The following is a 26,831-nucleotide window of genomic DNA, read 5'->3' as shown; positions in this document are numbered from 1 at the left end:
TTGAAATTATCTCCAGGAGGAAATGTAAATGTATGAATAACATTGGAAGAATAAACACAGAACATAGCATTGCCTTAGCAATTAAGCTCCAATCCTATAACATGTTTACCCGAAGTCCCCTTGATCTCAGTGAGGCATTTGCACTGTTAAGTTATCTAAACCCAGCAAAACAAACACTGCTTTGGGCAGATCCACTCCATACACTTTCATTCAACACTTGGCTACACCCAAAAAAGTCTGTGGTTTGTAGTTTGTTAAGGGTGCTGGAAACTGTAGCTGTGTGAGGGGTAAACTACAGTTCCCATGAGTCTTCAGGGGACATAATGTGCTTTAAATGTGATCACCTTACTCTGTGGCTCTTGCCCTCAGGCAAGCAAGGAGAGGTGTTTGTGCCTGGAGAGAGGGGATGGAGAACTCCCACTAGCTGACCCAGCTGCTGCAAATTCCCCCAGTCTACCAACTTTCCCTCTCCACATGGTATCATCTAGCAGTTTAAGGTGGCAATCCAAATCCCTAGCTGGCAGCACAGGGTTGAATGGGATGGTGCAGCTGCCACCACACCCACAGCTCATGCCAGACAAGGCAGAAAGGGGCAGGCAGAGGACAGCATGTCCCTTTGCTGGGCTGCAGCGGCAGAGAGACCCAGATTGGTCCTGCTACTGTCTTGGATGGATGGCAGCAGGGCTGACTCAGGATCCAGCCCGCCCTGTGTTGGCCCATTTCCCACTGCCAGTGCAGATGGGAATACCACTGCAGTAGCTTCCCTCTGGCTGCTTCTTGGATGGCTGCACTGGGGCAGGGGCATAGCTCTGGCACTTGGAGCAGTGGGGGCAGGGCGATGCATCCATGGGGGCGCTGTGGCGATCTGCCCAGGGGAGCAGCGTGGCAATCCGCCCAGGGGGGCAGTGTGGCGAGCTGCCCACGGAGTCCGCCTGGTGGACGCAAGCCCCATGCTGCTGTTTCAGGCAGCGCGGGGCCCAGAGCCACCGCGTCACTCCCAGGAGAGATGCGTGGCTTGGGCGTGCTGTAGGCCAGGCCCCACGGTAAGTGCCGACCCCCACAGTGTGCCATTTTGTCACCCCCCTCAAGGACGACACCCGGGGTGGACCGCACCCACCACACACCCCTTCCCACGCCCCTGCACTGGGGTGCTCCTTGATGGTGAGGCTCACACATCAGGCAAGAGAGGCTTTTCTGAACTATTGAGCTGGGTCTCTGCTTGGTGTCACCTCAGGGAACCTCCAGGTTTTTAAAGAAGACTAAATAAATGTTTGTTCTCTTTCTCCCCCATGTGTTGGCCCCCAAGTGATCCGTGTCTCTGTCTGCTACAGAATAATAGCTCATGGGGATGCTGCTTTAGTGAGCTTTATGGTAGCTATAAATATAACCCCCCTTAATTTGTGCTTCTCATTGCTGCATATTAGAACACAACTTTGTTATTTGGCTTTTTATCCAGGTCTTTGTTGCTTTCTGCTGCTCCCAACTCCCTCTATGATGAAGCCATCTTTGGACAGCTGAGCACAGCTGGGCAAGTAACCTCCATGGAACATGGTCAGGGGTTTAAATATCCAGCTTTTGAGTTACTATACTTGGAATTCCTGCTGTACCTTTGTGTGTGAGAAACGGGATCTTTGGAAACAGGTTGAAGAAAGAATGGCAGCGCCATTCTTTTTCCCTTGGCCAGCATGAGATCCTTCTCAATTTACAATGAAATAAACTTAGAATCATAGAATCATAGAATCATAGAATCATAGAGTTGGAAGAGACCACAAGGGCCATCGAGTCCAACCCCCTGCCAAGCAGGAAACACCATCAGAGCACTCCTGACATATGGTTGTCAAGCCTCTGCTTAAAGACCTCCAAAGTAGGAGACTCCACCACACTCCTTGGCAGCAAATTCCACTGTCAAACAGCTCTTACTGTCAGGAAGTTCTTCCTAATGTTTAGGTGGAATCTTCTTTCTTGTAGTTTGGATCCATTGCTCCGTGTCCGCTTCTCTGGAGCAGCAGAAACTTCCACAACTCCCATGAAGCTACCTCTTGCTTTGAGCTGGCATGGAGCAGGAAAATTATGATTCAGGCAGCCAGGAAGGGTTGGAGAGAGGATGGAGGGATTTCTTTCATTTTTCTCCCTCCTTACTCTGTCGTCTACTGATCAACCTGTCTGCAGGCTTATCCACCCTTACCTTTCTTCTGCTCTTTCCAGGCACAGTCTGTGCTTTAAAGCTCTGCATCTGAGCCCCTTTGTTTTGCTCCAGAAAGCCTAAATTAAGGTTTGCTCTGATTGAGCACTAAAGAGTGAGTTTTCAATGGGAAAACTCTGGAGCAAAAAAAGCTGGGTGCTTGGACACAAGAGTTTTAAAGTGCAGGTCTGTGCCTGGGAAGAGCAGGCCAATAGCTAAGTGTGGATAAGCCCTACCTTTAGGGTCCAGGGAGAAGGGGGTGGATACACAGATATATAAGCACCATTGATGTACTTGGGGCTTTAAGGAATAATAGGTAAAAGAGCAAGGAAAAACAGCAACAGGTGCCTGTTTCAAGGGAGAGAGGAAGCAGGGAAGTTAACATAGATGCAAATGTGGAAGAGGAAGAATATAGGTGATGGTTACATGTATCTGGGTTCAGGGTAGATCTGGGTAATATGACACCCTGAGCAAAGAACACATTTGGAGTGCCCCACCCATATTTCTCATTTTCACAATCATTCCTTTTGGTGCAGTTCTTCTTCTGGCTGTTGCTGCTGCTGCTGCTTTGTGCCTCCTCAGCTTGGCGCCTGCACCACCCTAAACCCGGCACAGCTGAGTTTAGTTCCTGTAGAGCAGGTGTGGCAAATCTTTCCAGGGGTTGTATGCATGCCAGTGGTGGGTTGCCCACCCCACACCCTCACACACACACCCTTCCATGCACCAGCATGCAGGTCACACACAGGCACACACAGAGCCCAGCTCCTCCAGGTGAGCTGGACAGAGCCATAAGGAGGAGGCGTGATCATTCCTTGTCCAGTCCTCAAATGATCTTTTTTTCCTTTGCTGCTGCCAGCAGACTTGATGGGGGGAGCAGAAATATTTGCTTGGGTGGCCAGATTAGACTCCCAAACTGAGGGCTAGCCACCACTGCTCTGCTTTAATGGTGTTCCCCAAACTTGGGTCTCCAGCTGTTTTTGGACTGCAACTCCCATCATTCCTAGCTAGCAGGACCAGTGGTCAGAGAAGATGGGAATTGTAGTTCAAAAACAGCTGGAGGCCCAAGTTTTGGAAACACTGCTCTTGAGGGTTACATCAACACCTTCCCTGAAACAGGAGAGATTTAAGAAGATCGGAAGGGAGAAAGAGAGGAAAGGTGTCAGAGTAAGTCTTAGTGGCTGGTGGGTCCTGATCTATGTTAACATCTCCAAATGTCACCTCTCCCTCCATTGAATAGTATTGAGCCTGAGCATGTCACACTCCAAGTGGCCCTGCCACCAAATTTAGGAAATAAAAAGACCAGGTGAAGTGGAGGGAAAAGACAGAGGAGGGGATCTGTTCTTTAAGGCCAGAATAAAGCATGAAGCTATAAACAAGCTTGTATGTCCAGGGTGGCGCTGTGGGTTAAACCACAGAGCCTAGGACTTGCCGATCAGAAGGTTGGCAGTTCGAATCCCCACGACGGGGTGAGCTCCTGTTGCTCGGTCCCTGCTCCTGCCAACCTAGCAGTTCAAAAGCACGTCAAGTGCAAGTAGATAAATAGGTACCGCTCTGGTGGGAAGGTAAATGGTGTTTCCGTGCACTGCTCTGGTTCACCAGAAGCGGCTTAGTCATGCTGGCCACATGACCTGGAAGCTGTATGCCGGCTCCCTCAGCCAATAAAGCGAGATGAGCGCTGCAACCCCAGAGTCGTCCACGACTGGACCTAACGGTCAGGGGTCCCTTTACCTTTACCTATGTCCAGCTGAGGCCAGGCTGAACTTCCCTTACTGGCATAGGAGCCAGCTCCCAGAGGCCAAGGTCCTTCCCCCTCCATAAAATATTTGAGGGGTCCAAGCCCGTCTGCCCGCCATTGATGGGCATTGTCATTCAAATGGTGTGTGATTGATTAAGCTGGTTGGTGCTTAAGTCCCACCTCCCATATTTTATTCAAGTTGGCACCCCTGCTTACTGAGGTTGTTGCTTGAATAGTAATTGATGGTTTTCACTTCTTTGGCCAATGGATGTGGGACAGAGTGTCCTCCCCCCCCTTGTAATTATGGTCCTAGGGAAAGTGACAATTGAAGTATGTGAAATCATAGATATTGCAACATACTTTTAAAAAGCAAGATTCTACCCCTATATAATGCAGATATAGGAGGCAAAATTTACATGCCACAATCTGCAATAGTTTTATGAAATAATGAGCCTGCTCCTGATTCCCGTTGCTCATAACCAATGCGATGGAATCACAGCTGTGATTTACATATAGGGAAGCAGGATATTCACAGACAGGGTTGGCACTAGCAGTTGGCATTCTGGGGTACCTGTCACGGCCCACATCACAGCAGACGGCCTGCTTTTGATCTTCTGAGCCCCCTGACCCCACTGCTTTATCTCCATGATGCAACTGCCTGCTCACCTGTCCTCTCTGACCCTGCAGGCTGTCAGCAGAGTGATGAGATGGAGTAGCCTCCTTTGCTTCCCTTGTGCTTTACGCTCTGGATAGTTGCACGGATTGAGCTGTGCAGGGAGAGGGCAGATTTGTTTTTCATGCTTTCAAAAGTATGCATGGCATAGGAAACCCTTTTTGTAGAGAATGTGCCTAATAAGGCTTTAAATACATCAAATGCGCTGGGTGAACTGCTTGCAGAGACTTCATGAATTTTAATCTAGTTCCCTTTCAGGCTCCTCAGAGACATGGCCAGTGCAAACCATTCCACTCACTCTGACTTCATTCTCATCGGTCTGTCCTCCCAACCAGGACAGCAGAAGTTCCTCTTTGCCATCTTCCTGGTGATGTATATAGTGGGCATCCTAGGGAACCTCCTGATCATCCTGTTGATCCTTTGTCATGCTCATCTGCACACCCCCATGTACTTCTTTGTGGGGCACCTTTCCCTGGTGGATGCCTGTTTCACCTCCGTCACCGTGCCCAAGATGTTAGTCAACCTGGTGTCAGAAGCCAAGAGCATCTCTTATGCTGCCTGCCTGACTCAAATGTATTTCTTCTTTGCCTTTGGGGTCACCGACAGCTTTCTTCTGGCTTCCATGGCTTATGATCGCTATGTGGCCATCCGTAACCCCCTGCAGTACACCATCATGATGAGTCAAAGCCTGTGTGTGGGGTTTGTGGCCGGCTCCTGGATAGTCTCCCACCTCCATTCTTTGTTGCACATAATCCTGATGTCCCGCCTCTCGTTCTGCGCTTCCCATGAGATTCCCCACTTCTTCTGTGATCACCAGCCTGTGCTGGCTCTGTCCTGCACTGATACCAGCTTAATTGAGATGTTGATCTTCACTGAGGGGGCCTTAGTGGTGCTGAGCCCCTTTGTCTTCATTGTGATCTCCTATGCCCTAATCCTGGTCACAGTCCTGAGGCTGCCTGCGGGTTCTGGGTGGCGCAAGGCATTCTCTACCTGTGGGGCTCACCTGCTGGTGGTCACCCTCTTTTACGGCACAGTAATTGGGGTCTATTTCCAGCCCACTGCTCGCTACTCAGCAGAAAAGGGAAGGGTCGCCACCATCATGTATACCATTGTCATACCTATGCTCAACCCTTTTATATACAGCCTGAGGAATGACGATGTCAAAGGAGCATTTCGCAAAACTCTATGCAGGGAGGTGGGAACACATTGAGTGCCTTTCTTCCAAGACACCTTGCTGAACAACACCAATGTTTGAACCACACCATCCACTGTAACTGAGTTTTCTGGGATTCATGGAACAGTCTCCACAGTTTACAACCACATTTACATGATGTTAAAAGGTGAAATTCCCTCTGGATTCCAATAGCCATTTTACACAGGAAAATTGTTAGATAAATGCTTGTCAGTGTGCCAAAGGTAGCCATGTTGTCATGGAGTCTACCACAGGGTCACTTTCCAATCATTCCTTTTTGACTGTGGTTTGAGTGACCAGGAAAAAAGTTGGATATGGGAGTATGGTTGGGTGGTTCAGAGCAAGGGCACCATCTGGGGGCCAGGGGCCAAACACCCTCAAAAATTCAAGGGGGCCCAGGCACCCCTCAATATTTCACACACGCCGCCTAGCCCCCAAAGTGGGGGGAACCCAGCACAAGTGGTTGAGAGCAAGCTAAAGACCTGGGGGAGGAGGAGCTGGCTGGAGCATAAAAAGCAGGGAGCTGGGAGGGAAATATATGGTATTTTGTTAAAGAATAAAATATTGTATAATAAAAAGGAGAATTCCCTGGATGTCAAGATCCAGGTTTGGGGCAAGTACTCTTTGGTGAGAGAGCCCCAGCAGAGATCTAAAATCACAAAACATGCAGGGAAGTAAAGTGTGGACATATATAGTCTTCTAGACCTTTATTGGAAGCTGCCCCTCCCTGCACTGAATATTGTTACCTGCCTGTCTGAGGTGGGAAATATATGTAGGAGCCACAATAAAATGAAAATGTTACCTCACCATTGCCTAGATTTTCCTATTTTCTTTTGCCCCGGGCTAGACGGGCACATCAAACACATACAAAAACAAGGGGGTGGAGGAGCAGATCTAGTCCATCTTCAAAAAGCAGCAATTTCACATTTGGAGCTACAGGTGGTCCTTAATGAAGGGGTTGTTTATGTGTGAGCCCCCATATTTTAAATAAGCATAAGAGACACAGACAAAAAGGTGATCCATTTGGGGTCCTTCATACTGGTGGCTTTTAGTGGGCATATTCTGCAGAATGCCATCGACACAATAGGATATGCAGGTCTCACTTACCAAACACAATGCATTCTCTGGAAATCATTTGTTGGGCAAACTCCAGCTGTTTTGTTTTGTTTTTGAACATATTTATTGGTTTTTCAATTGATTTACAGCCATCCTTTTCATACACGACAGCATTTACAATAAATATTTGAGATCTCTCGACATTACACCATTGAATATGTATGCATAAACAAAAAAATGTTTCAGCAGGAAGTTAAGGACCTGCACCAACTGAAAACACAGTAGCCTGTCTGTCCCTGAACATCTGCAAGTGCAACCAGTTACCTTCATGATCACAAATCATCATGAATGCTGAATTCAAAAAACATCTGGAAGGGCCCTATATAAGGGGGGGGATTCATGTTGATATTTATTATCATATACATTTATTTATCTCCAAGGCACCTGATGTTGCCTCAGGCACCATACAAACACCTCTGGGATCATATCCAGGTCACAAAAGGAACAAGTAATGTGAAAAGAAAGCTTAAAGAAAAACGCTAGATATATTACGAACAATACAGATGTAGATACATTTGCCAGACGAAAAAGGAGTTGTCAAGAGGGGAAAGGGAGAGAAAAGAGTTTCAAGCAGATTTAGAGACTACCATAGTAGACAGTAGCAAATTGACTATTATGTAGCTTTTTATATTATAATTATGAGATCATGCATTTGGATATCTGGCCCCAGAACCAAGCTGGATGCAACAGTGGAAGACTCTCAGTGTTTGTTCTCAGGGAAATTCCTCAGAGAAAAAGGATTCTTTCCCTGGAAAATGGTATATAGAGAGATCTATATATAGATCTCTAATGGTATATAGAGAGATGATCCTGTTCCAATTTGGAGGGCCCCCCCCATCCCACATCTGCTATCCATTTTTTAAAACAACAACAACAACAACAACTGTGAGAGATCTTATTCACTGAACTCCTACCATCTAGTTGTACCATTTGTCACCATTAGGGATGAGAGAGAAATTCAGGGACCTTCAAAGCCTCAGGGACTTCAAGCCTCTTTAAGCAGAGGCTTGACAACCATATGTCAGGAGTGCTCTGATGGTGTTTCCTGCTTGGCAGGGGGTTGGACTCGATGGCCCTCGTGGTCTCTTCCATGATTCTATGATTCTATGAAATCCAAAATTTCTGAAACAGTATGAGAACCAATACATGGCCATCTTTTGAAATTTCTACTTATCTGACTTTTGCAATGTAATTCTCCAACAAAACAGCATTTACAAAAATGCATATATTAGTGGAAAGTATTAAAAAAAGATATTTAAAGAAATAACATTATTATATTAGGAGAAGTAGTTTGCAAAAATGTATGACTTGTTCAAAACTGCATGTGAAAATGTGCTTTCTTAAAAAAAAACGCACACAAAAATGCTGACAAATCTTCATTAAGACTCTTTTTAAAATGTGATTAGAAGGGACCAGTTGGTTAAAGGTATACAAGTCGGAGCTAAACAGTACAAGTTGAGAGCATTTGCAGATGACTTAGTATTGACGTTACAGGAGCCAGAATCTAGTACTAAAAGGGTTTTGGAACTGATTCAAGAATTTGGTCAGGTTGCAGGATTTAAACTGAATAAGTTAAAAACAAAGGTTTTAGAGAAAAATTTAACTGTGATGGAGAAAGAGAGGTTTCAGAATGAGACAGGTTTAACAGTGGTTAAGAAAGTGAAATACTTGGGGATTAACATGACAGCTAAAAATGGGAATTTATTTAAAGACAATTATGAAAAATGTTGGACTGAAGTGAAAAAAAGACTTAGAAATCTGGTCAAATTTAAAGCTTTCACTGCTAGGCCGTATTAAAAATGAATGTATTGCTTAGAATGTTGTTTTTGTTTCAAACATTGCAAATTTTGGACAAAATGGACTGTTTTAAGAAGTGGCAGAGAGATATCTCTAGATTTGTCTGGCAGGGCAAGAAGCCTAGAATAAAATTTAAAATACTAACAGATGTAAAGGAAGGAGGTGGATTTACCCTGCCAGACCTTAAACTCTATTATGAATCAGCAGCTTTTTGCTGGTTGAAAGAATGGCTACTTCTGGAAAACGCAGACATTTTGGACTTAGAAGGTTTTAATAATGTATTTGGATGGCATGCATACTTGTGGTATGATAAGGTCAAAGCACATAAAGCATTTAAAAACCATATTGTCAGGAAAGCATTGTTTAATGTTTGGATAAGATATAAGGACCTATTGGAAAATAAAACCCCAAGGTGGCTGTCACTGATGGAAGCGAAGGCTCAGAAAAAGCTCAATATGGAGGTCAAATGGCCGAAATATTGGGAAATTTTGGAACAAGAGGGAGATAGACTGAAATTGCAGAGTTTTGAGAAATTAAAAAACAAAGTGCGAGACTGGCTTCATTATTATCAGATAATGGAGGCATACAATTTGAACAAGAAAATTGGCTTCCAGGTGGAAAAATCAAAATTAGAAACAGAACTGTTAGAACCCAAAACTAAGATTTTGTCAAAGATGTATAACTTGCTGTTGAAATGTAATACACAGGATGAAACGGTGAAATCTGCTATGATTAAATGGGCACAAGACGTTGGACATAACATAATGATGGCTGACTGGGAACAGTTATGGACCACAGGTATGAAGTTTACGGCATGCAATGCCTTAAGAGAGAATATTATGAAAATGATATACAGGTGGTACATGACACCAGTCAAGCTTGCAAAAATCTATCATTTGCCCGATAATAAATGTTGGAAATGTAAAGAGACTGAAGGTACATTCTTTCACCTTTGGTGGACGTGCCCAAGGATTAAGGCTTTCTGGGAGATGATTTATAATGAAATGAAAAGGGTATTTAAATATACCTTTCTGAAGAAACCAGAGGCCTTTCTCCTGGGCATGGTCGGCCAAATGGTGTCAAAGAAGGACAGAACTTTCTTTATGTATGCCACAACAGCAGCAAGAATACTTATTGCAAAATATTGGAAGACACAAGATCTACCTACTCTGGAAGAATGGCAGATGAAGGTGATAGACTACATGGAATTGGCGGAAATGACTGGCAGAATCCGAGGCCAGGGTGAAGAGTCAGTGGAAGAAGATTGGAAGAAATTTAAAGACTATTTACAGAAATATTGTAAAATTAATGAATGTTAGAATGATGTTAGAATGAAATTAAGTGGTTCTAGCAGCAATGTCATAAAGGTGTATGAAAAAATGGCCGGTTAATAGGTGAGAATCTAAAGCTATAAAATATTAGGTTAAAGGACTAAGACAAAAACAAAGAGGGAAAGGAATTGCTGAATTAACCAATTGAACTGGAATACAAAAAAGGGAGGTGAGAGGAGGTCAGGGAAGCAAGGAAATGAAATGTAAGATACGGAAGGATTAATTTGTTTTTAAGTGTTTTTTCTAACTTTTTTTCTATATTTTGTATTTTGTATGTTTTTTTTCTTCTATATTTTCCCTTGTCTCTTTTATTTTTAACTATGTAATTTCTTGTTTCTGAAATTTTAATAAATATCATTTTTTTAAAAAAGACTCTTTTTAAAATGTCACACATTGTTGCAGAACATTGTGGAGAACTGAATTCAACACTGGAAAAATGAGAAATGGAGAGAACCCCAACTGACAGATCCTTCCACCCATGAGTCTTCACCATGAGTCTTGGGGCCCCTTTTCCATAAGGGGAAGGAAGAAATAATGGCCAAGTGGAAGAGAAATCATTGGCTTCACTTAGGGCTGGAGACCCTGTGGCCCTCCAGATGCTGCTGGACTTCAGTTCGCTCCATCCCAACCACACCTGAAGGGCCACAATATGGAATCTGACTAGAGTGGGTTACTGGGGAAACAGTAAAGAAAGACAGATAGAGGTGAAATGATTTTCAAAGAGAGAAAAAGCATCATATTACCAGCTGGTACTTCAATCACCTATGTCAGAGGTTTTCAACCTTTTTGAGCCCATGGCTCCCTTGACCAACTACACTCTTTCTGTGGCACCCCTGTGGCGCTCAGGAGCCCAGTTATGTCACCCCTTGCCTACAGAGGCAGCAGCCCCTCAACACTTTTTGAACACCCTCCCATGTGGTGTGTTCCCTCAGCCTCCTCTCCTTGAGAGTCCTCCGGGCAGCTGCAGCTGCTGCCTCTGGTCTCTGAGCTGCCCATCCTGCCCCAAAGAGAGATGTCTCCTCACACTGCCCCATAGGGGCTTGGGACTTGTCTGTCTATTCCCAATAGCAAGGGCTGGCAGACTGACTGGCTGGCTGGCCTCCCTCGCCTGCCTGCCTGCCTGCCTGCCTGCCTGCCTGCTTGCTTACTTTGAGACCAGCCTGAGAGGCACCATTTGCTTGTAGCCAGGGCTGCTGCAACAAACAGCTGTGCAAGCTTTTGGGAGGCAGAGACAAGAGAGGGCATCAGAGGAGGGAGGGAAGGAAAGAGGGAAAGAGGCCAGTGTTCCCCACGGCACCCCTGATCATCATTCAAGGCACCCCAGGGTGCCACAGCACACTGGTTGAAAACCACTGATCTAGTGGAAGTTCATTGCATGGCTTGTTGAAAACCATTGACTTATGTGATTGAAAGGGGTGGTGTTGATGTGCCCAGATACACAGCTGCCTTCATTTTCATGGTGAGTTGAATACAGATGACCCCTGTGGCAAATTACCAGAGTACCCAAATCACAACACCATGGAGAGCCAGTGTGCCAAGTAATGAGGAGTAATTTTACCATCACCATCCTTTTCATTTGGGAAGCAAAGAGCTGCTCTTTCATCTAAGGCAACAGTTTGGGGTGAAACTGAAGGTTTCCAGCTTGGGCAAAATGCCAGAGGAATCCTGAGGTTAGTAAATTCCCCTTCCTCTGAAGTAAATGCCATTGGACTATTTCAAGGTTATCTAACCCAAGGGGAAAGGCAATAGCTTACTTCTTTAAGCTATCTACTTCGGAATCAGATGCAGTATCTTATGGTTAAGGAAGGCAACATTTTCCATTCCACCCTGTCAGCATTTCTCTCACTGTCTGCTGTGCTGAAATTACAAAACATATAATTTTGTCACAATGGACAGCGAGCCAAATTATGAAGCTTACATAATTTGCACAATTCATTATGTAAAATGTGTATGTATTGTTGTCATCATATACCATTCCATTCGTTTAAATGCGAATGAAATGAAATGCAAATGGGGGGGGGGGACACACACGCAACATCACCAGTTATCTATTATCTGAGGACTGAAAGCAACAACAATAGCAAATAACTACTGAATTTGCTGCACTGATTTCCATTCCAGACAGGAGAAGAATAGGGCAACACCAGTAATTTTCCAACATCCCTATTCATAGTGCACTTAGGCTGAGGACAGGTTCCAACACGGCACACAAAGCCATTTCCCCTCAAACCATGCCCACCTGTACCACAGCTGAAGTCATGTATGATGTCATACATGATGGGGCAGGTAAGGATGCAGCTCCAAAGGAAAAAATGGGGTCATAAAGTGAGCTCCCACCTGTTCATTTGCAAGTGGGGCTCACTGCCAGCACCCATCAGTTGACTGGTCTTGACAGTGAGTTCCACTAGGATCAGCTGCGATAGGGACAGTGCACCTTCAAAAGGGCCTGCAGACTGGTGGTGACAGAATGACATAATCTGTAGGGGGTGGGGGGATCCACTTTCCCACCTCCATAGTAGTGGACCCAGTGGGAATGGAAGGAACATGTTAACTCTCACCGTTGCTGTTGAGAAAAGACTCTCTTTCCCAGGAGGTGCCTAAGGGCCCCTTTCACATCTTTATTCCTTAGGCTGTAGACGTAAGGGTTGGACATTGGGGTGATTACAGTGTACATGATAGCAAAGACCGCTCCTCTTTGAGCTGAGTAACTGGAGGCAGGTTGGAAGTAGACACCAATGATGGCCCCATAGAGGAGCACCACCATAGTGAGATGGGAGCCACAGGTGGAGAAAGCTTTGCGCCTCCCCGAGGAAGACAACCTCATGACAGCCACCACAATGCGGACATAAGTGAGGATAATGAAGACAAAGGGTCCAAGGATGATAAGTCCACCTTCAAAGAAGATGGCTGTTTCATTGATGCTGGTGTCTGAGCAGGACAGCTGCAGCAAAGGGTCATGGTCACAGAAGAAGTGGGCCAAGTGGTTGTCTCCACGGTAACTGAGACGCAGGAGGAGGCCAGCATGGAGCATGGAGTGGAGGGTAGAAATAATCCAGCAGCCGGCTACCAAGTGTCCACAGACCTTCTGGTTCATCACTGTAGTGTAGTGCAGTGGATTGCAAATTGCAACATAGCGATCCAGAGCCATGACACTCACCATTAGAAGGTCAGTCACACCAAAAACATAGAAGAAGAAGAACTGAGCCATACAGGAGTAGAAAGGGATAGTCTTGGAAGTGGAGATGATGTGAGCCAGCATCTGGGGCACTGTGACTGAGATGAAGCCCATGTCCACCATGGAGAGGCTACGCAGCAGGAAGTACATGGGAGTCTGGAGTCGGGCATCCAGAGAGATGAGAATGATCATCATGATGTTGCCCAGAAGCCCTGCCCCATACATCAGCAGAAAGAGTAGGAAGTAGAAGGGCTGCTCTTCAGGCTGGGAGGAAAAACCCAGAAGGACAAACTCAGCAACATCTGTGCCATTCTCACAGTCCATGGGATCTGCAGAGAGAACCAATCATCAAGTCAGAATGAACAAGAAGATCTCAAAGCCAGTGGTGGCTGATCCCCATTGGGACTGATGAAGAGAGAGGAAAGCAGGGAGGCCAACAGGTGGATCAAGAGACAATGAATCCAACTTTTGTCCCCACCTTCCTCTCTGCAATGTTTTTCAAGGGCAAAACTGAGATTGAGAAGAAGGAAGCTGACCATCAGGGCCACCCCTGGACTGGTTGTAGGTGGAAATGGGGGTTGTCTGGGGGTAGGCTGAGGCTCGTAGGGCAGTGACTTATTTGCCCTAATGGGCCAGATTCCACTTCTCATCATAACATCACCTATGGCCACAAGGCAAGGCCATCTAGAGGTGGAAGAAAATGCTGAATTAGTTGACATAGAAAATTTCAAGGTTTGGATTTTGAATTTGAAAGCTGATCACAACAGCTGAAATTTTAATGCTTTCTAAAGTGCTGTAGTGTTGTTTGATCTTAAAAACTATCAGCTCACAGATGCTGTCAGATACTAGGTACCATTGCGCTAGCTGTGAAAACATAGTCCATCACTGAATACTGTTGTGTAACAATTATCAGTGCAGCAGAACAATGAAAAGCTTTAGGGTGAGATCCATACATGACTTCCTTTTGCAGAAATGGAACTTCCCCTTCCTCTTTCTCCTCTGTGCATTGCCAGCAGTGGAGGTTGGAGAACAATTGCTTAGCTGAACAGCTACTATTAATATCCCCCTGAAGAAAGCCTGTATCTCCAAATATTAGGATTTGGATATTAGTCATTTCAAATGCAATAAACTGTAAGTGCATTTATTATACAGTGGTACCTCGGGTTAAGTACTTAATTCGTTCTTAACCTGAAACTGTTCTTAACCTGAAGCGCCACTTTAGCTAATGGGGCCTTCCGCTGCTGCCGTGCCGCCGGAGCACGATTTCTGTTCTCATCCTGAAGCAAAGTTCTTAACCTGAAGCACCATATCTGGGTTAGCAGAGTCTGTAACCTGAAGCGTATGTAACCTGAAGTGTATGTAACCTGAGGTACCACTGTATTCTTATTATTTTGCATGGCAACAGTCAAATAATCCCAGATACTAAAGTATTGTTACTTATCAACTGTCAAATATGAACAGCCAAGCATCAAATACTGTATTTTTTTCATGTATAACACGCCCCCATCTATAAGACGCCCCCTATTTTGGGGAACTCCAAATTAAGAAAATGGGGGGAGATTGCCCATTGTATAAGACGAGCCCCAATTTTTAACCTAATTTTTAAATAAAAAACCTAGACTTATAGACGGAAAAGTACAGTAAAATATTTTCTATAGATTTATATATATATAATGAATGTATATGCTGCTGTTATATGCTACTATCTTCTCTCAGTAGCTTAAAACATATAACAACAATTTAAAACCATATTAAATATGAAACAATGCACTAGGCAGAATAGTAGCAGTGTGGCTGTAATAATAATGATTTTATTATTCATATCCTGCCCAGCCACTCTGTGCAGTTCTAACAGAAGCCATTCTGCATATTATACTTCATATATTCCAGAGCTCATGTTTCTAACATGGATTTAGGTTCTGGGATTTTGTACTTGGCTGAGAATAGTTCCTGCTTCCAGGAAAGGTTGTTACATGAATAAGAAGGGTAAGAGGTATCTGTGGATATTATTATTATTATTATTATTATTATTATTATTATTATTATTATTATCATCATCATCATCATCATCATCATCATCATCATCGTCAACAACAATTATATCTCTGCTTCCCTCCAAGGACCTCAAGATAGTGTACATGATTTTCAACCCCTCAGCCTCCATTTGACCTTCACACCAACCCTCTGAGATAGGTTAGACTGAGAGATGAGTTCAAGATCATTCACTAAGCCTCATGGCTAAATTGAAATTTGAACCTTGATCTCCCCAATCCTAGTCCAACATTCTAATCTCTAATCTCTGCATTTTAACAGCAGTGTTTGAAATTCCCATTGTTCTAGGCAAATTTTGCGACAGGGAATTTCATTAGCACCAGCAGTTTCTGAGCTCTGGGTGCAGTACTGCACCTAAGATTTCAGATTAAAACTGCAGAGTGGAAGGAAAGGAGGACCTTTTTCTGCCTCCCCCCCCCCCTTCCAGCTACTCTCTGAAGACTGGAGAAGAGACCCTCTTAAGAATATTAGGGGGGTGGGCAGGGGAAGGACTAAACCATATGAAAAATGAACATAGTATTTTAGCTTCAGTTGATTCATTTTCAGCTTTGTATTCTTGTTATAAAAAAGCGTGCCTAGACATTCCATTGTTGGGCCATAGCCAAGGTTTAAGGTGCTGTTTAGCTTCTAGCTTTCAAATCTCAGTTTCTAACATGGCTCTCTGTAAACCCCAAGCAGAACTGATTATTATTACTTAAAATACTTAATAGAGGACAATGAACCAGAGATTACCTTAAAAGTGGCTAAATTCTGTGCTGCTGCTATAAAATTAAGGAGACAAGCTTTGAATGACTCTAAAGGCCCAATGTCTTAATATATTTTAAATTAGTAATTAAGGTTTTAACATATGTTTTAGCTGTTTTATATCTGAATTCTTTATTGTGTATCACTCATAGAGCTTAATTTTAATCTATTTATTTTTGTATGCTCTCTGTTGTTGTACATGTTGCACTCTGATCAGTGACTGAAATAAATCAATTCATTCATTCATTCAACATGGCTCTGCAGAAGGAAGATGAATACACTGGAAGATGCGGAGGCAGGGACTGTGGAGAAGAAAATGTTGAGTTCAAAAGGAAAAGAAAAGCTAGAGGTTGGGATCTAAGAAAGCTGTGTAAAAGATGGAGAAACCCTGGGAAGGGAGAGAGAGAGGAGGAAGCAGCCAGGTCCCTCCCTGCCTCTGCTGCCAACGCATCTCTAGTCTCCACTCTGGCACTGGGAACAAGGCTGTCCAAGGTAGAATAGCAAATCTCTCTTCTCTCAGTCAGAGTGCACAGCTTCCAAGGAGATGTCAAGTTATTTTGGCACCTGAGGTAGCCTGGGATTGAACCTGGAACCCACTGATCTGTGGCCCTTCCCCTGTGGTCTACTGCCAACTGCTGTTAAAAACAATATAAAAATATTTATTCACCCTAGCCATATAGCCTTTTTGTACTCCCACTGGTCATGTTCCCATATAAAGTGTGGAAGGAGACACTAACAGGCTCTGTGGATGAGGAAAAGCTGACCCGCCCTGGACCCCACCACCCAAGCGGTTTTCTTCCAACCTCACTTTCATAGTGACAGTGAGCCTTGCTGGTGAAAAAAATGCTCAGGGAGATGCAGCCTGAGGAGACAAGAGAGAGTAAAGCTCAGCTGTCAGGTCCTCTCACCTGCATGTGTGTGTGTCAGATCTCTACAACTTAGCAGTTTGATCCAGTGATTTTCATGCACAACACTGTGATACACAACACTGTGTGTCTGAGAAACCCCACATGCTTAACTTGCCAAACAAACGGTTGTTGGTGGCATTGGGGCATCCCCAAAAGTAGAATCAGTTTTAAAGTGGGGAATGAGGCAACTAATTTAGAAGTGCGAAACTTAACTGATATATATTCTGACCTTCCTTTCCCACTGACCTGCACACATACATTGCTCACGGGTACACAATAGCATTTCTGCCCCCCAGCATCAGAGGATTTCCATGCTTCTTTTGGACCTGAGCTAAGAAATTCAACTTCTTACCTCGCATCCACCTGGACAGACAATGCTTTCCAGAGCTTGTTGTTGCTACTGTATGAATGTTAAGTAGCAGTAAAGGAGGCACCACAGAAACATCGTGGCACTCCCTGCTTACCTGTATCCTGATGCTCCTAACTTCACACCAAAAATCAATCTTCTGGCACAAAATCAAAGCACCAAGCACAATGGAACAATGTCAAAGTCAGACACAGCTGATCTGTTTGGAAGAGCCAACAAGAAGCCAGGAGGCATCCATTTAAAAATCAGCACTGAAGGTCCCTGGGGATGTTTCACATGACGTATGAATAGCTCTTGGGATGCTGCTGTCTAACTCCAGAACAAACTCAAACTTAAAGGGTCCGTCACATGGGCAGTCTCCTGCCACTGTAGTAAATAGTTTTAATGCAGGCCATCCAAGTTCCACTCTTTATAATCTTGTTAGAGAACTGAGGAGACTTCATCGCATGCAAGCCTCAGGAAAATCCAGACCCTGCAGAGAAAGAGCTGGAAGCGTACATCAGTGATTTAACAGAACTGATCAAGAGGCGCCTGGAGAGCGTGGCAAGCACAGGAAGCTCTGCAAGCTCAGGATTCATTGAAGACAAGAGTTCCACTCTTTATCATCTTGTTAGAGATCTGTGGGTGCTGGATGCTTGGGTTTAATTAGAACTGGGATGTGAAAATGGGTCTTAGTAACCACAGCATCCTTCTCTAAGTACTCACAGACTGACTGTTGAATCACTGGGTAACAATTTTTTACTTTTTGAATGTTGTCTAGATTTCTACAACTGATTTAGGGTATTTTTGCACTGCTGAATCAGGAAATGGCATCTGTTTCTCTCTATCAGGTCAGGTTTTCGTGTTATGTTGATTTGAAAAAAAATCAGATCTTGTGACAAAATCGATTACATTTTTGTGCCATTATCAGCTGACATATCATCAACACATATCATATCATCAACACATATCATCAACACATATCATCCTAAATATGTTTTTAAGAGAGAAAAAATGTTTTTCCAACAACATATATTGATTACCTGATAGAAACATCGATTACCGTAAACTGAATGGTGGACATTGATAAAGGTGTTGTTTAGTCGTTTAGTCATGTCCGACTCTTCGTGACCCCATGGACCAGAGCATGCCAGGCACTCTTGTCTTCCACTGTCTCCCGCAGTTTGGTCAGACTCATGTTTGTAGCTTCAAGAACACTATCCAACCATCCCGTCCTCTGTCGTCCCCTTCTCCTTGTGCCCTCCATCTTTCCCAACATCAGGGTCTTTTCCAGGGAGTCTTCTCTTCTCATGAGGTGGCCAAAGTATTGGAGCCTCAGCTTCACGATCTTTCCTTCCAGTGAGCATTCATGCCTGATTTCCTTAAGAATGGATGTGTTTGATCTTCTTGCAGTCCATGGGACTCTCAAGAGTCTCCTCCAGCACCATAATTCAAAAGCATAAATTCTTCGGCGATCAGCCTTCTTTATGGTCCAGCTCTCACTTCCATACATCACTACTGAGAAAACCATAGCTTTAACTATATGGACCTTTGTTGGCAAGGTGATGTCTCTGCTTTTTAAGATGCTGTCTAGGTTTGTCATTGCTTTTCTCACAAGAAGCAGGCGTCTTTTAATTTTGTGACTGCTGTCACCATCTGCAGTGATCATGGAGCCCAAGAAAGTAAAATCTCTCACTGCCTCCATTTCTTCCCCTTCTATTTGCCAGGAGGTGATGGGCCCAGTGGCCATGATCTTTGTTTTTTTGATGTTGAGCTTCAGACCATATTTTGCGCTCTCCTCTTTCACCCTCATTAAAAGGTTATTTAATTCCTCCTCACTTTCTGCCATCAAGGTTGTGTCATCTGCATATCTGAGGTTGTTGATATTTCTTCCGGCGATCTTAATTCCGGCTTGGGATTCATCCAGCCCAGCCTTTCGCATGATGAATTCTGCATATAAGTTAAATAAGCAGGGAGACAATATACAGCCTTGTCGTATTCCTTTCCCAATTTTGAACCAATCAGTTGTTCCATATCCAGTTCTAACTGTAGCTTCTTGTCCCACATAGAGATTTCTCAGGAGATAGATGAGGTGATCAGGCACTCCCATTTCTTTGAGAACTTGCCATAGTTTGCTGTGATCGACACAGTCAAAGGCTTTTGCATAGTCAATGAAGCAGAAGTAGATGTCTTTCTGGAACTCTCTAGCTTTCTCCATAATCCAGCGCATGTTTGCAATTTGGTCTCTGGTTCCTCTGCCTCTTCTAAATCCAGCTTGCACTTCTGGGAGTTCTCGGTCCATACACTGCTTGAGCCTTCCTTGTAGAATTTTAAGCATAACCTTGCTAGTGTGTGAAATGAGTGAAATTGTGTGGTAGTTGGAGCATTCTTTGGCACTGCCCTTCTTTGGGACTGGATGTAGACTGATCTTCTCCAATCCTCTGGCCACTGCTGAGTTTTCCAAACTTGCTGGCATATTGAGTGTAGCACCTTAACAGCATCATCTTTTAAAATTTTAAGTAGTTCAGCTGGAATACCATCACTTCCACTGGCCTTGTTATTTGCAATACTTTCTAAGGCCCATTTGACTTCACTCTCCAGGATGTCTGGCTCAAGGTCAGCAACCACACTACCTGGGGTGTACGAGCCATCCATATTTTTCTGGTATAATTCCTCTGTGTATTCTTGCCACCTCTTCTTGATGTCTTCTGCTTCTGTTAGGTCCTTACCACTTTTGTCCTTTATTATGGTAATCTTTGTACGAAATGTCCCTTTCATATCTCCAATTTTCTTGAACAGATCTCTGGTTCTTCCCATTCTGTTGTTTTCCTCTATTTCTTTGCATTGCTCATTTAAGAAGGCATTCTTGTCTCTCCTTGCTATTTTTTGGAAGTCTGCATTCAATTTCCTGTATCTTTCACAATCTCCCTCGCATTTTGCTTGCCTTCTCTCCTCCGCTAATTGTAAGGCCTCGTTGGACAGCCACTTTGCTTTCTTGCATTTCCTTTTCATTGGGATGGTTTTCGTTGCTGCCTCCTGTATAATGTTACGAGCCTCCATCCATAGTTCTTCAGGCACTCTGTCCACCAAATCTAAATCCTTAAACCTGTTCCTCACTTCCACTGTGTATTCATAAGGGCTTTGACTTAGATTGTATCTTACCGGCCCAGTGGTTTTTCCTACTTTCTTCAGTTTAAGCTTGAATTTTGCTATAAGAAGCTGATGATCTGAGCCACAGTCCGCTCCAGGTCTTGTTTTTTGCTGACTGTCTAGAGATTCTCCATCTTTGGCTGCAGAGAATATAATCAATCTGATTTCGATGCTGCCCATCTGGTGATGTCCATGTGTAGAGTCGTCTCTTGTGTTGTTGGAAAAGAGTGTTTGTTATGACCAGCTTGTTCTCTTGGCAGAACTCTATTAGCCTTTGCCCTGCTTCGTTTTGAACTCCAAGGCCAAACTTGCCAGTTGTTCCTTTTATCTCTTGACTCCCTACTTTAGCATTCCAATCCCCTATAATGAGAAGAACATCCTTCTTTGGTGTCAATTCTATAAGGTGTTGTAAGTCTTCATAGAATTGGTCAATTTCAGCGGATCATAGAATCATAGAATCATAGAATCATAGAGTTGGAAGAGACCACAAGGGCCATCGAGTCCAACCCCCTGCCAAGCAGGAAACACCATCAGAGCACTCCTGACATATGGTTGTCAAGCCTCTGCTTAAAGACCTCCAAAGTAGGAGACTCCACCACACTCCTTGGCAGCAAATTCCACTGTCGAACAGCTCTTACTGTCAGGAAGTTCTTCCTAATGTTTAGGTGGAATCTTCTTTCTTGTAGTTTGGATCCATTGCTCCGTGTCCGCTTCTCTGGAGCAGCAGAAAACAACCTTTCTCCCTCCTCTATGTGACATCCTTTTATATATTTCAACATGGCTATCATATCACCCCTTAACCTCCTCTTCTCCAGGCTAAACATGCCCAGCTCCCTTAGCCGTTCCTCATAAGGCATCGTTTCCAGGCCTTTGACCATTTTGGTTGCCCTCCTCTGGACACGTTCCAGTTTGTCAGTGTCCTTCTTGAACTGTGGTGCCCAGAACTGGACACAGTACTCCAGGTGAGGTCTGACCAGAGCAGAATACAGTGGCACTATTACTTCCCTTGATCTAGATGCTATACTCCTATTGATGCAGCCCAGAATTGCATTGGCTTTTTTAGCTGCCGCATCACACTGTTGGCTCATGTCAAGTTTGTGGTCAACCAAGACTCCTAGATCCTTTTCACATGTACTGCTCTCAAGCCAGGTGTCCCCCATCTTGTATTTGTGCCTCTCATTTTTTTTGCCCAAGTGCAATACTTTACATTTCTCCCTGTTAAAATTCATCTTGTTTGTTTTGGCCCAGTTCTCTAATCTGTCAAGGTCGTTTTGAAGTGTGATCCTGTCCTCTGGGGTGTTAGCCACCCCTCCCAGTTTGGTGTCATCTGCAAATTTGATCAGGATGCCCTTGAGTCCATCATCCAAGTCGTTGATAAAGATGTTGAAGAAGACCGGGCCCAAGACAGAACCCTGTGGCACCCCACTAGTCACTCTTCTCCAGGATGAAGAGGAACCATTGATGAGCACCCTTTGGGTTCGGTCAGTCAGCCAGTTACAAATCCACTGAGTGGTAGCAGAGTCAAGACCGCATTTTACCAGCTTCTTTACAAGAATATCCATCTCTTTCATGTCCTGATGGAATCTCTCCCCCTGCTCGTCACTCATTGAACCCAGGTTCTCAGGAAACTGGTCCAGATGTGAAAATAGGTAGTGCATTTTGACGCTCATGTTACAGCCCAGGTTTCTGAAAGCAGTCAGCATGTTGTTGACAAGTTCTGCGTAGTTTCTGGCCTTATTGTTGCCCAGAAAGTTCTTCACTACCAGAGCAAATGCCTTCCACGCTTCCAGTTCCACTTTGTTCATTGAGTTTCCAAACTCTGGATCTCTGATGAGCTGACGGATCTGAGGACCATCAAAGATGCCAGCTTTCAACTTCTCCATGGTCAATCCTGGAAAAGCCTGGCACAAGTAAATGAAGCAGTCACAGTTAAGCTGAGCTTGATGTGCAGCGGTGGGAAGAGTATTCTGTCTCTGTTCACCAGAGGGTCGTTGATGACGTTCCTTTCTTTGCAAGGCACCAATTCCTCCCACACAGGTCAGTCCTTCTTCATGTAATACTGAGCACGGTCCCTACTATCCCACATGCACAGAAAACATGGGTACTTGGTGAAGCCAGACTGTTGTCCCAACAAAAAGTTCACCATCTTCAGGTCAACACAAGTAAACCACTTACGCTGATCATAAGCAATTTTCTCCAGCACATACTTCACCGCTTCATAGTTCTCCTTCAGTGTAGTCGAGTGAGCCAGGGGTATAGAGGCAAACTGGTTGCCGTTGTATAGCAGAACACATTTCAGTGATCGCTTGCTGCTGTCAATGAACAGTCTCCAATCTTTGGGTTCGTACTGTGGCACTCCAAGCTTGAGCAGAAGCTGCACAATATCTGCACAGTACACCAAGTCCTTCTCTTCTGAGAAAAAACGGAGGTACTCTTGATGCCTGTTGCGGAAGAAGCTGATGCGAGCACTGTCAGAGAGGAGGTTTTTTCCCTTCAATCTGGATGCCAACAGTTCGGCAGAGTCCTTTGACAAGCTGAGGTCATAAACTAGATCATTCAACTCCTTTTGGGAAAATGGATGTGGAGCATCATCTTCAAGAACCACTTCTTCTTCTTCATGTCCTTCAACACTGGAGGCACCTTCGTCACTAATGTCAGGAAGTTCTCTGAAGATAGGCACTGGAATTCCATCACAATGAGCTACAGGACGACGTGCTGATTGAAGATCAGGATACTTGAGGCTGCTACGGTTCTTTCTGTTGATCCCAGTCACATAAACAGCGCAGAAGTAGCAGTCAGTAACATGGTTTGTCGGCTCCCTCCAAACCATGGGAATTCCAAAGTTCAGACTCCTCTTGCCATTGGTCCACCCACATAGAGTCTCGGTGCATGCCTTGCACACCATGTGTGGCGCCCAAGCTTTATCCTGGTCACCAAGTTTAATACCAAAATAACTTTATGCTTTGCCACACCAATTTATGGAAGATTTTGAGGTTTTATGACTTCAAACTGATCCCTTTTCGACATGATCACCCAGAACTATTGAACCTGAATACTTCTTGTCATTAAAATAATAATTTCCAATCAAAACAATTATTCAACATGGCATTTTACCCCCACCAACTTCTTCTAAAATGCTCCACACAAGCGTACATGTGAACAAAAACGTAAAAAAACGACATGTGGCCATAGCTCAAAAACTTGACCTGATTGAGCAAAACCAATGTGATTTTTGGATTCAGCGCATCAGATTCGTCCTAAATCAACTGAAAAAACGCAGACAACAAAATTTAGATCTGTTCTAGGACCTTTCCTGGTATCAATGTCAAGCTCATCGGTCGGTAGTTACGTCAGTCCTCTCCCCCCCCCCCTTTTTGAGATGGGGACATTTACCTGTCTCCAGTCTGCAGGGACCTCACCTGTTCTCCAAGAATTCTCAAAGATCATAGACAAGGGCTCTGAGATTACATCCGCAAGCTCCTTTAGAACCCTTGGATGCAGCTCATCAGGCCCTGGATGTCAGAGAACTGGACCTTCTGACAAGCAGCAAAACCGAGCTGAGCAGAAGCAGATTGGTCATCCCTAGAGGAGCAGGAGGAGAAGTAAAGGCCTTCATTTTTGGACTCATCTATCCATCCTCCTGCCCAACCCAGTAGGGAACCTTCCCTAGGGAGCAAGGCCCTGGGGTAGGAAACGTCCCCATGAGCAGGGTCTCCAGATGGGACCAAACAGGAGGAAGAGCTGGGCCATGGGGTGGGGAGTCGGCTTCATTCTGCAGATGCCCACGCTGTTGCGAAGGGTGGGGCACATGTAAGCAGGATCGCAGGTGGGCCCAGGGAGCCTGACCACTCGGAGAGTCTGGGAGACCCTTCCGCAGGAAAGCGGGGCGGGGGGGGGGATGCATGTGTGAATATTGTGGCATGGGAGGGAGGAACAGTGTTGCACCCACAAATGCATCTCCTTGAGAAAGCATGCCTCCAGAGGAAGGAGGAGAAGGATTCCCACAGGAGGGGGGAGAAGCAGTTAGTACACAGAGAGAGAGACAGAGAGTCACAGAGAGCGGGAATTCAGCGCCAAGGCTCAGATAGTGACACAGGCACAGAAATAGAGAGAGGGGAATCACCCCGATCGCATAGACTCACGAGATTAGCCGAGAAGCGCGAAAAGTACAGGAAGAGGAGGTGGGGGTTTTCCTGTTGGGGGAGAAGGGAGCGGATATGTGGTTTATGCACTTATGTGTATGCACTCTATTATAACAACGCTTTCATTCTACAAATCACTTCACCAGTGCACTCTACAAGCCTTCTGAGTTTCCTTCCATGGGACTTTTCACATCACGAAATTCAGGCAGCCAAGGGAGCCTGTACAGCGCTAGAGAAACATCATCACAATCATCATTAAACTTTATATGCCCCCCTTCACCCCACGATCTCAAGGTGGTTCAGTTAATGGAAAGAAACACGGGCCAATGATAAGATGTGCTCAAAGCACTGCAGCACCCACCAGAATTCTGAAGTACTCTGAGAATGAGACAGAAAAATGGGAGGCTCTTTCACAGAGGAATAACATTTCCAGAAATTGGAGGACAGAATGTGGCCAGCACTAGCTTGAAAGCTATTCACATTCCGTGAAACACATCTATGAGCTCAGCGAAACCTCACTCCAGTTTCAGGAAAACATTTAAATAAATACACATTTAAAATTCACCCACCCAGTGGAGCCTCATAATCAGATGCTTTCTGTTTTTGCCATCAAAATGAGCTGTTTTATTTAAGTCTCTCAATACCATTTTATCAGCAGCTGGATTTATTATGGTCTACTCATCTGCTAGGGGGATGCGGGTGGTGCTGTGGTTTAAACCACAGAGCCTAGGGCTTGCCGATCGGAGGGTTGGCGGTTCGAATCCCCGCAACAGGGTGAGCTCCCATTGTTCGGTCCCAGCTCTTGCCAACCTAGCAGTTCGAAATCACGTCAAAGTGCAAGTAGATAAATAGGTACCACTCCGGCGGGAAGGTAAACAGCGTTTCCGTGCACTGCTCTGGTTTCATCAGAAGTGGCTTAGTCATGCTGGCCACATGACCCGGAAAAACCGTTTGTGGACAAAAGTCTGCTGCCTCAGCCAGTAAAGGAAGATGAGCGCTGCAACCCCAGAGTGGTTTGTGACTGGACTTAACTGTCAGGGGTCCTTTACCCTTACCTTTTACTCATCTGATATTGTGTCCCTCCTAATGGGCCATCATGGCCATTCAGGAAGAAATGTTGGCAGCTTTCAAGTGCTCAGTAATAATAATCTTGCATTGGTTGAACAGGATCAAACACCATTCACGCTCACTGTATTGTTGCTACTGTTTGTAAGATTTTTCTAGTAAAAAAATTAATGAGGGAAATGATATTGGTTATGAAAGCACCTGGATCCGGATTATGACAGGTTCATTAGTTTTAGAGCCAGATGTAGCCAGTATCGGTGTGCAAAACATGTCCCTTCATTTCCGTAGTTTCTCATTTTTCCACTCCATGGTGCACAGACTGAGTCTGCTCACACTATGACTTAAATTGCACATCTGAAGCACCTTCCCCCCGAAAGAGTTTCGGGTACTGTGGTTTGTTAAGAGAGGTGGGGAATTGTAACTCTGTAAACTATAATTCCAGAATTCTTTGGGGGGGGGGGAAGACTAGTGACAGGACATCCTCCATGACACCTGAGGGCAGCAGGCTAGTTTAGGGAATGCAGGCCAGGTTGCAAGGAGTGCCTAGCTCTGTCCACCAACAGAGGGCAGAAAGTCCTTGGCTGCTGCCACTTCCATGCCGCAAAATATCTGCCACCTGAGGCAGCTGCCTCACTCTGCCAGATGGTGGGGTGGCCCTGAGCCCAATATATTTTGCTGCTTGAGGCAAGCCAACATACATAGCAGAATATTCAAGGATGGCCAAATTATAATTAGGTGGTTTGCAATTTAACAGAGCCACCTGCGCCATCGGGGCCTTATAAGGCCCCCCAGATCTCCTGCAATGATTTTGCAAAGTTTTTTGCAGATAAAGTTGCTCAGATTCGGAAAGAGGTAGACTCCACCGTGGGAGCAGGGCCAGGGCAGGAGAGTGCAAGAGTCTTGTCTTGTCCAGTTGCATGGGATCAATTCCAATCTGTTACCATCGAGGATGTGAACAGGCTTCTTGGACAAGTGAAACCAACCACCTGTCTCCTTGATCCTTGCCCATCCTGGCTCATAAAAGTAAGCCGGGAAGGACTGGGTGATGGGCTCTGCATAGTGGTGAATGCTTCCCTCTGTGAGGGAGTCTACCCAGCCCTCCTGAAAGAGGCAGTCATTAAACCACTTCTTTAAAAAACATCTTTGGGCCTGGCCAATATAGCCAACTATTGCCCAGTCTTGGGCAAGGTGACTGAGTGGGTGGTTGCTGAACAACTCCACGC

At 44.9% G+C, this 26,831-nt stretch overlaps 2 protein-coding genes across 4 annotated transcripts; one reads left to right on the top strand and one right to left on the bottom strand.

Annotated features, from left to right (window-relative positions):
- Positions 1-4,861: 4,861 nt before the first annotated feature.
- LOC308577140 (olfactory receptor 1K1-like) lies at positions 4,862-5,800 on the top strand (the record flags this gene model as incomplete). The annotated part of the gene is made up of 1 exon (XM_081177156.1): positions 4,862-5,800. The coding sequence occupies one exon, from the start codon at positions 4,862-4,864 to the stop codon at positions 5,798-5,800; it is 939 nt and encodes a 312-aa protein (XP_081033282.1).
- Positions 5,801-12,209: 6,409 nt separating this feature from the next.
- Positions 12,210-25,758, bottom strand: LOC308577331 (olfactory receptor 1B1-like). 3 transcript variants are annotated; one of them, XM_081177442.1, is made up of 2 exons: positions 25,599-25,758; positions 12,210-13,530 (listed from the first exon to the last, which is right to left on the bottom strand). In XM_081177442.1, exon 2 carries the CDS (start codon positions 13,523-13,525, stop codon positions 12,581-12,583), a length of 945 nt encoding a protein of 314 aa, XP_081033568.1. In that variant the 5' UTR covers positions 13,526-13,530; positions 25,599-25,758; the 3' UTR covers positions 12,210-12,580. The 3 variants fall into 3 exon arrangements, with proteins under 3 accessions (XP_081033568.1, XP_081033569.1, XP_081033570.1); XM_081177443.1 differs by lacking the exon at positions 25,599-25,758 and adding an exon at positions 17,370-17,458; XM_081177444.1 differs by lacking the exon at positions 25,599-25,758 and adding an exon at positions 13,738-13,921.
- Positions 25,759-26,831: the final 1,073 nt, after the last annotated feature.

The sequence above is a fragment of the Podarcis bocagei genome, assembly GCF_964188305.1.
Source record: "Podarcis bocagei genome assembly, chromosome: 17".
NCBI lineage: Eukaryota > Metazoa > Chordata > Lepidosauria > Squamata > Lacertidae > Podarcis > Podarcis bocagei.
This window is presented reverse-complemented; position numbering and strand designations above follow the sequence as displayed.

Bases quoted from the DNA above. Each gene is read 5' to 3' on its own strand.
- LOC308577331 (XM_081177442.1), bottom strand. From the start codon at position 13,525: ATGGACTGTGAGAATGGCACAGATGTTGCTGAGTTTGTCCTTCTGGGT.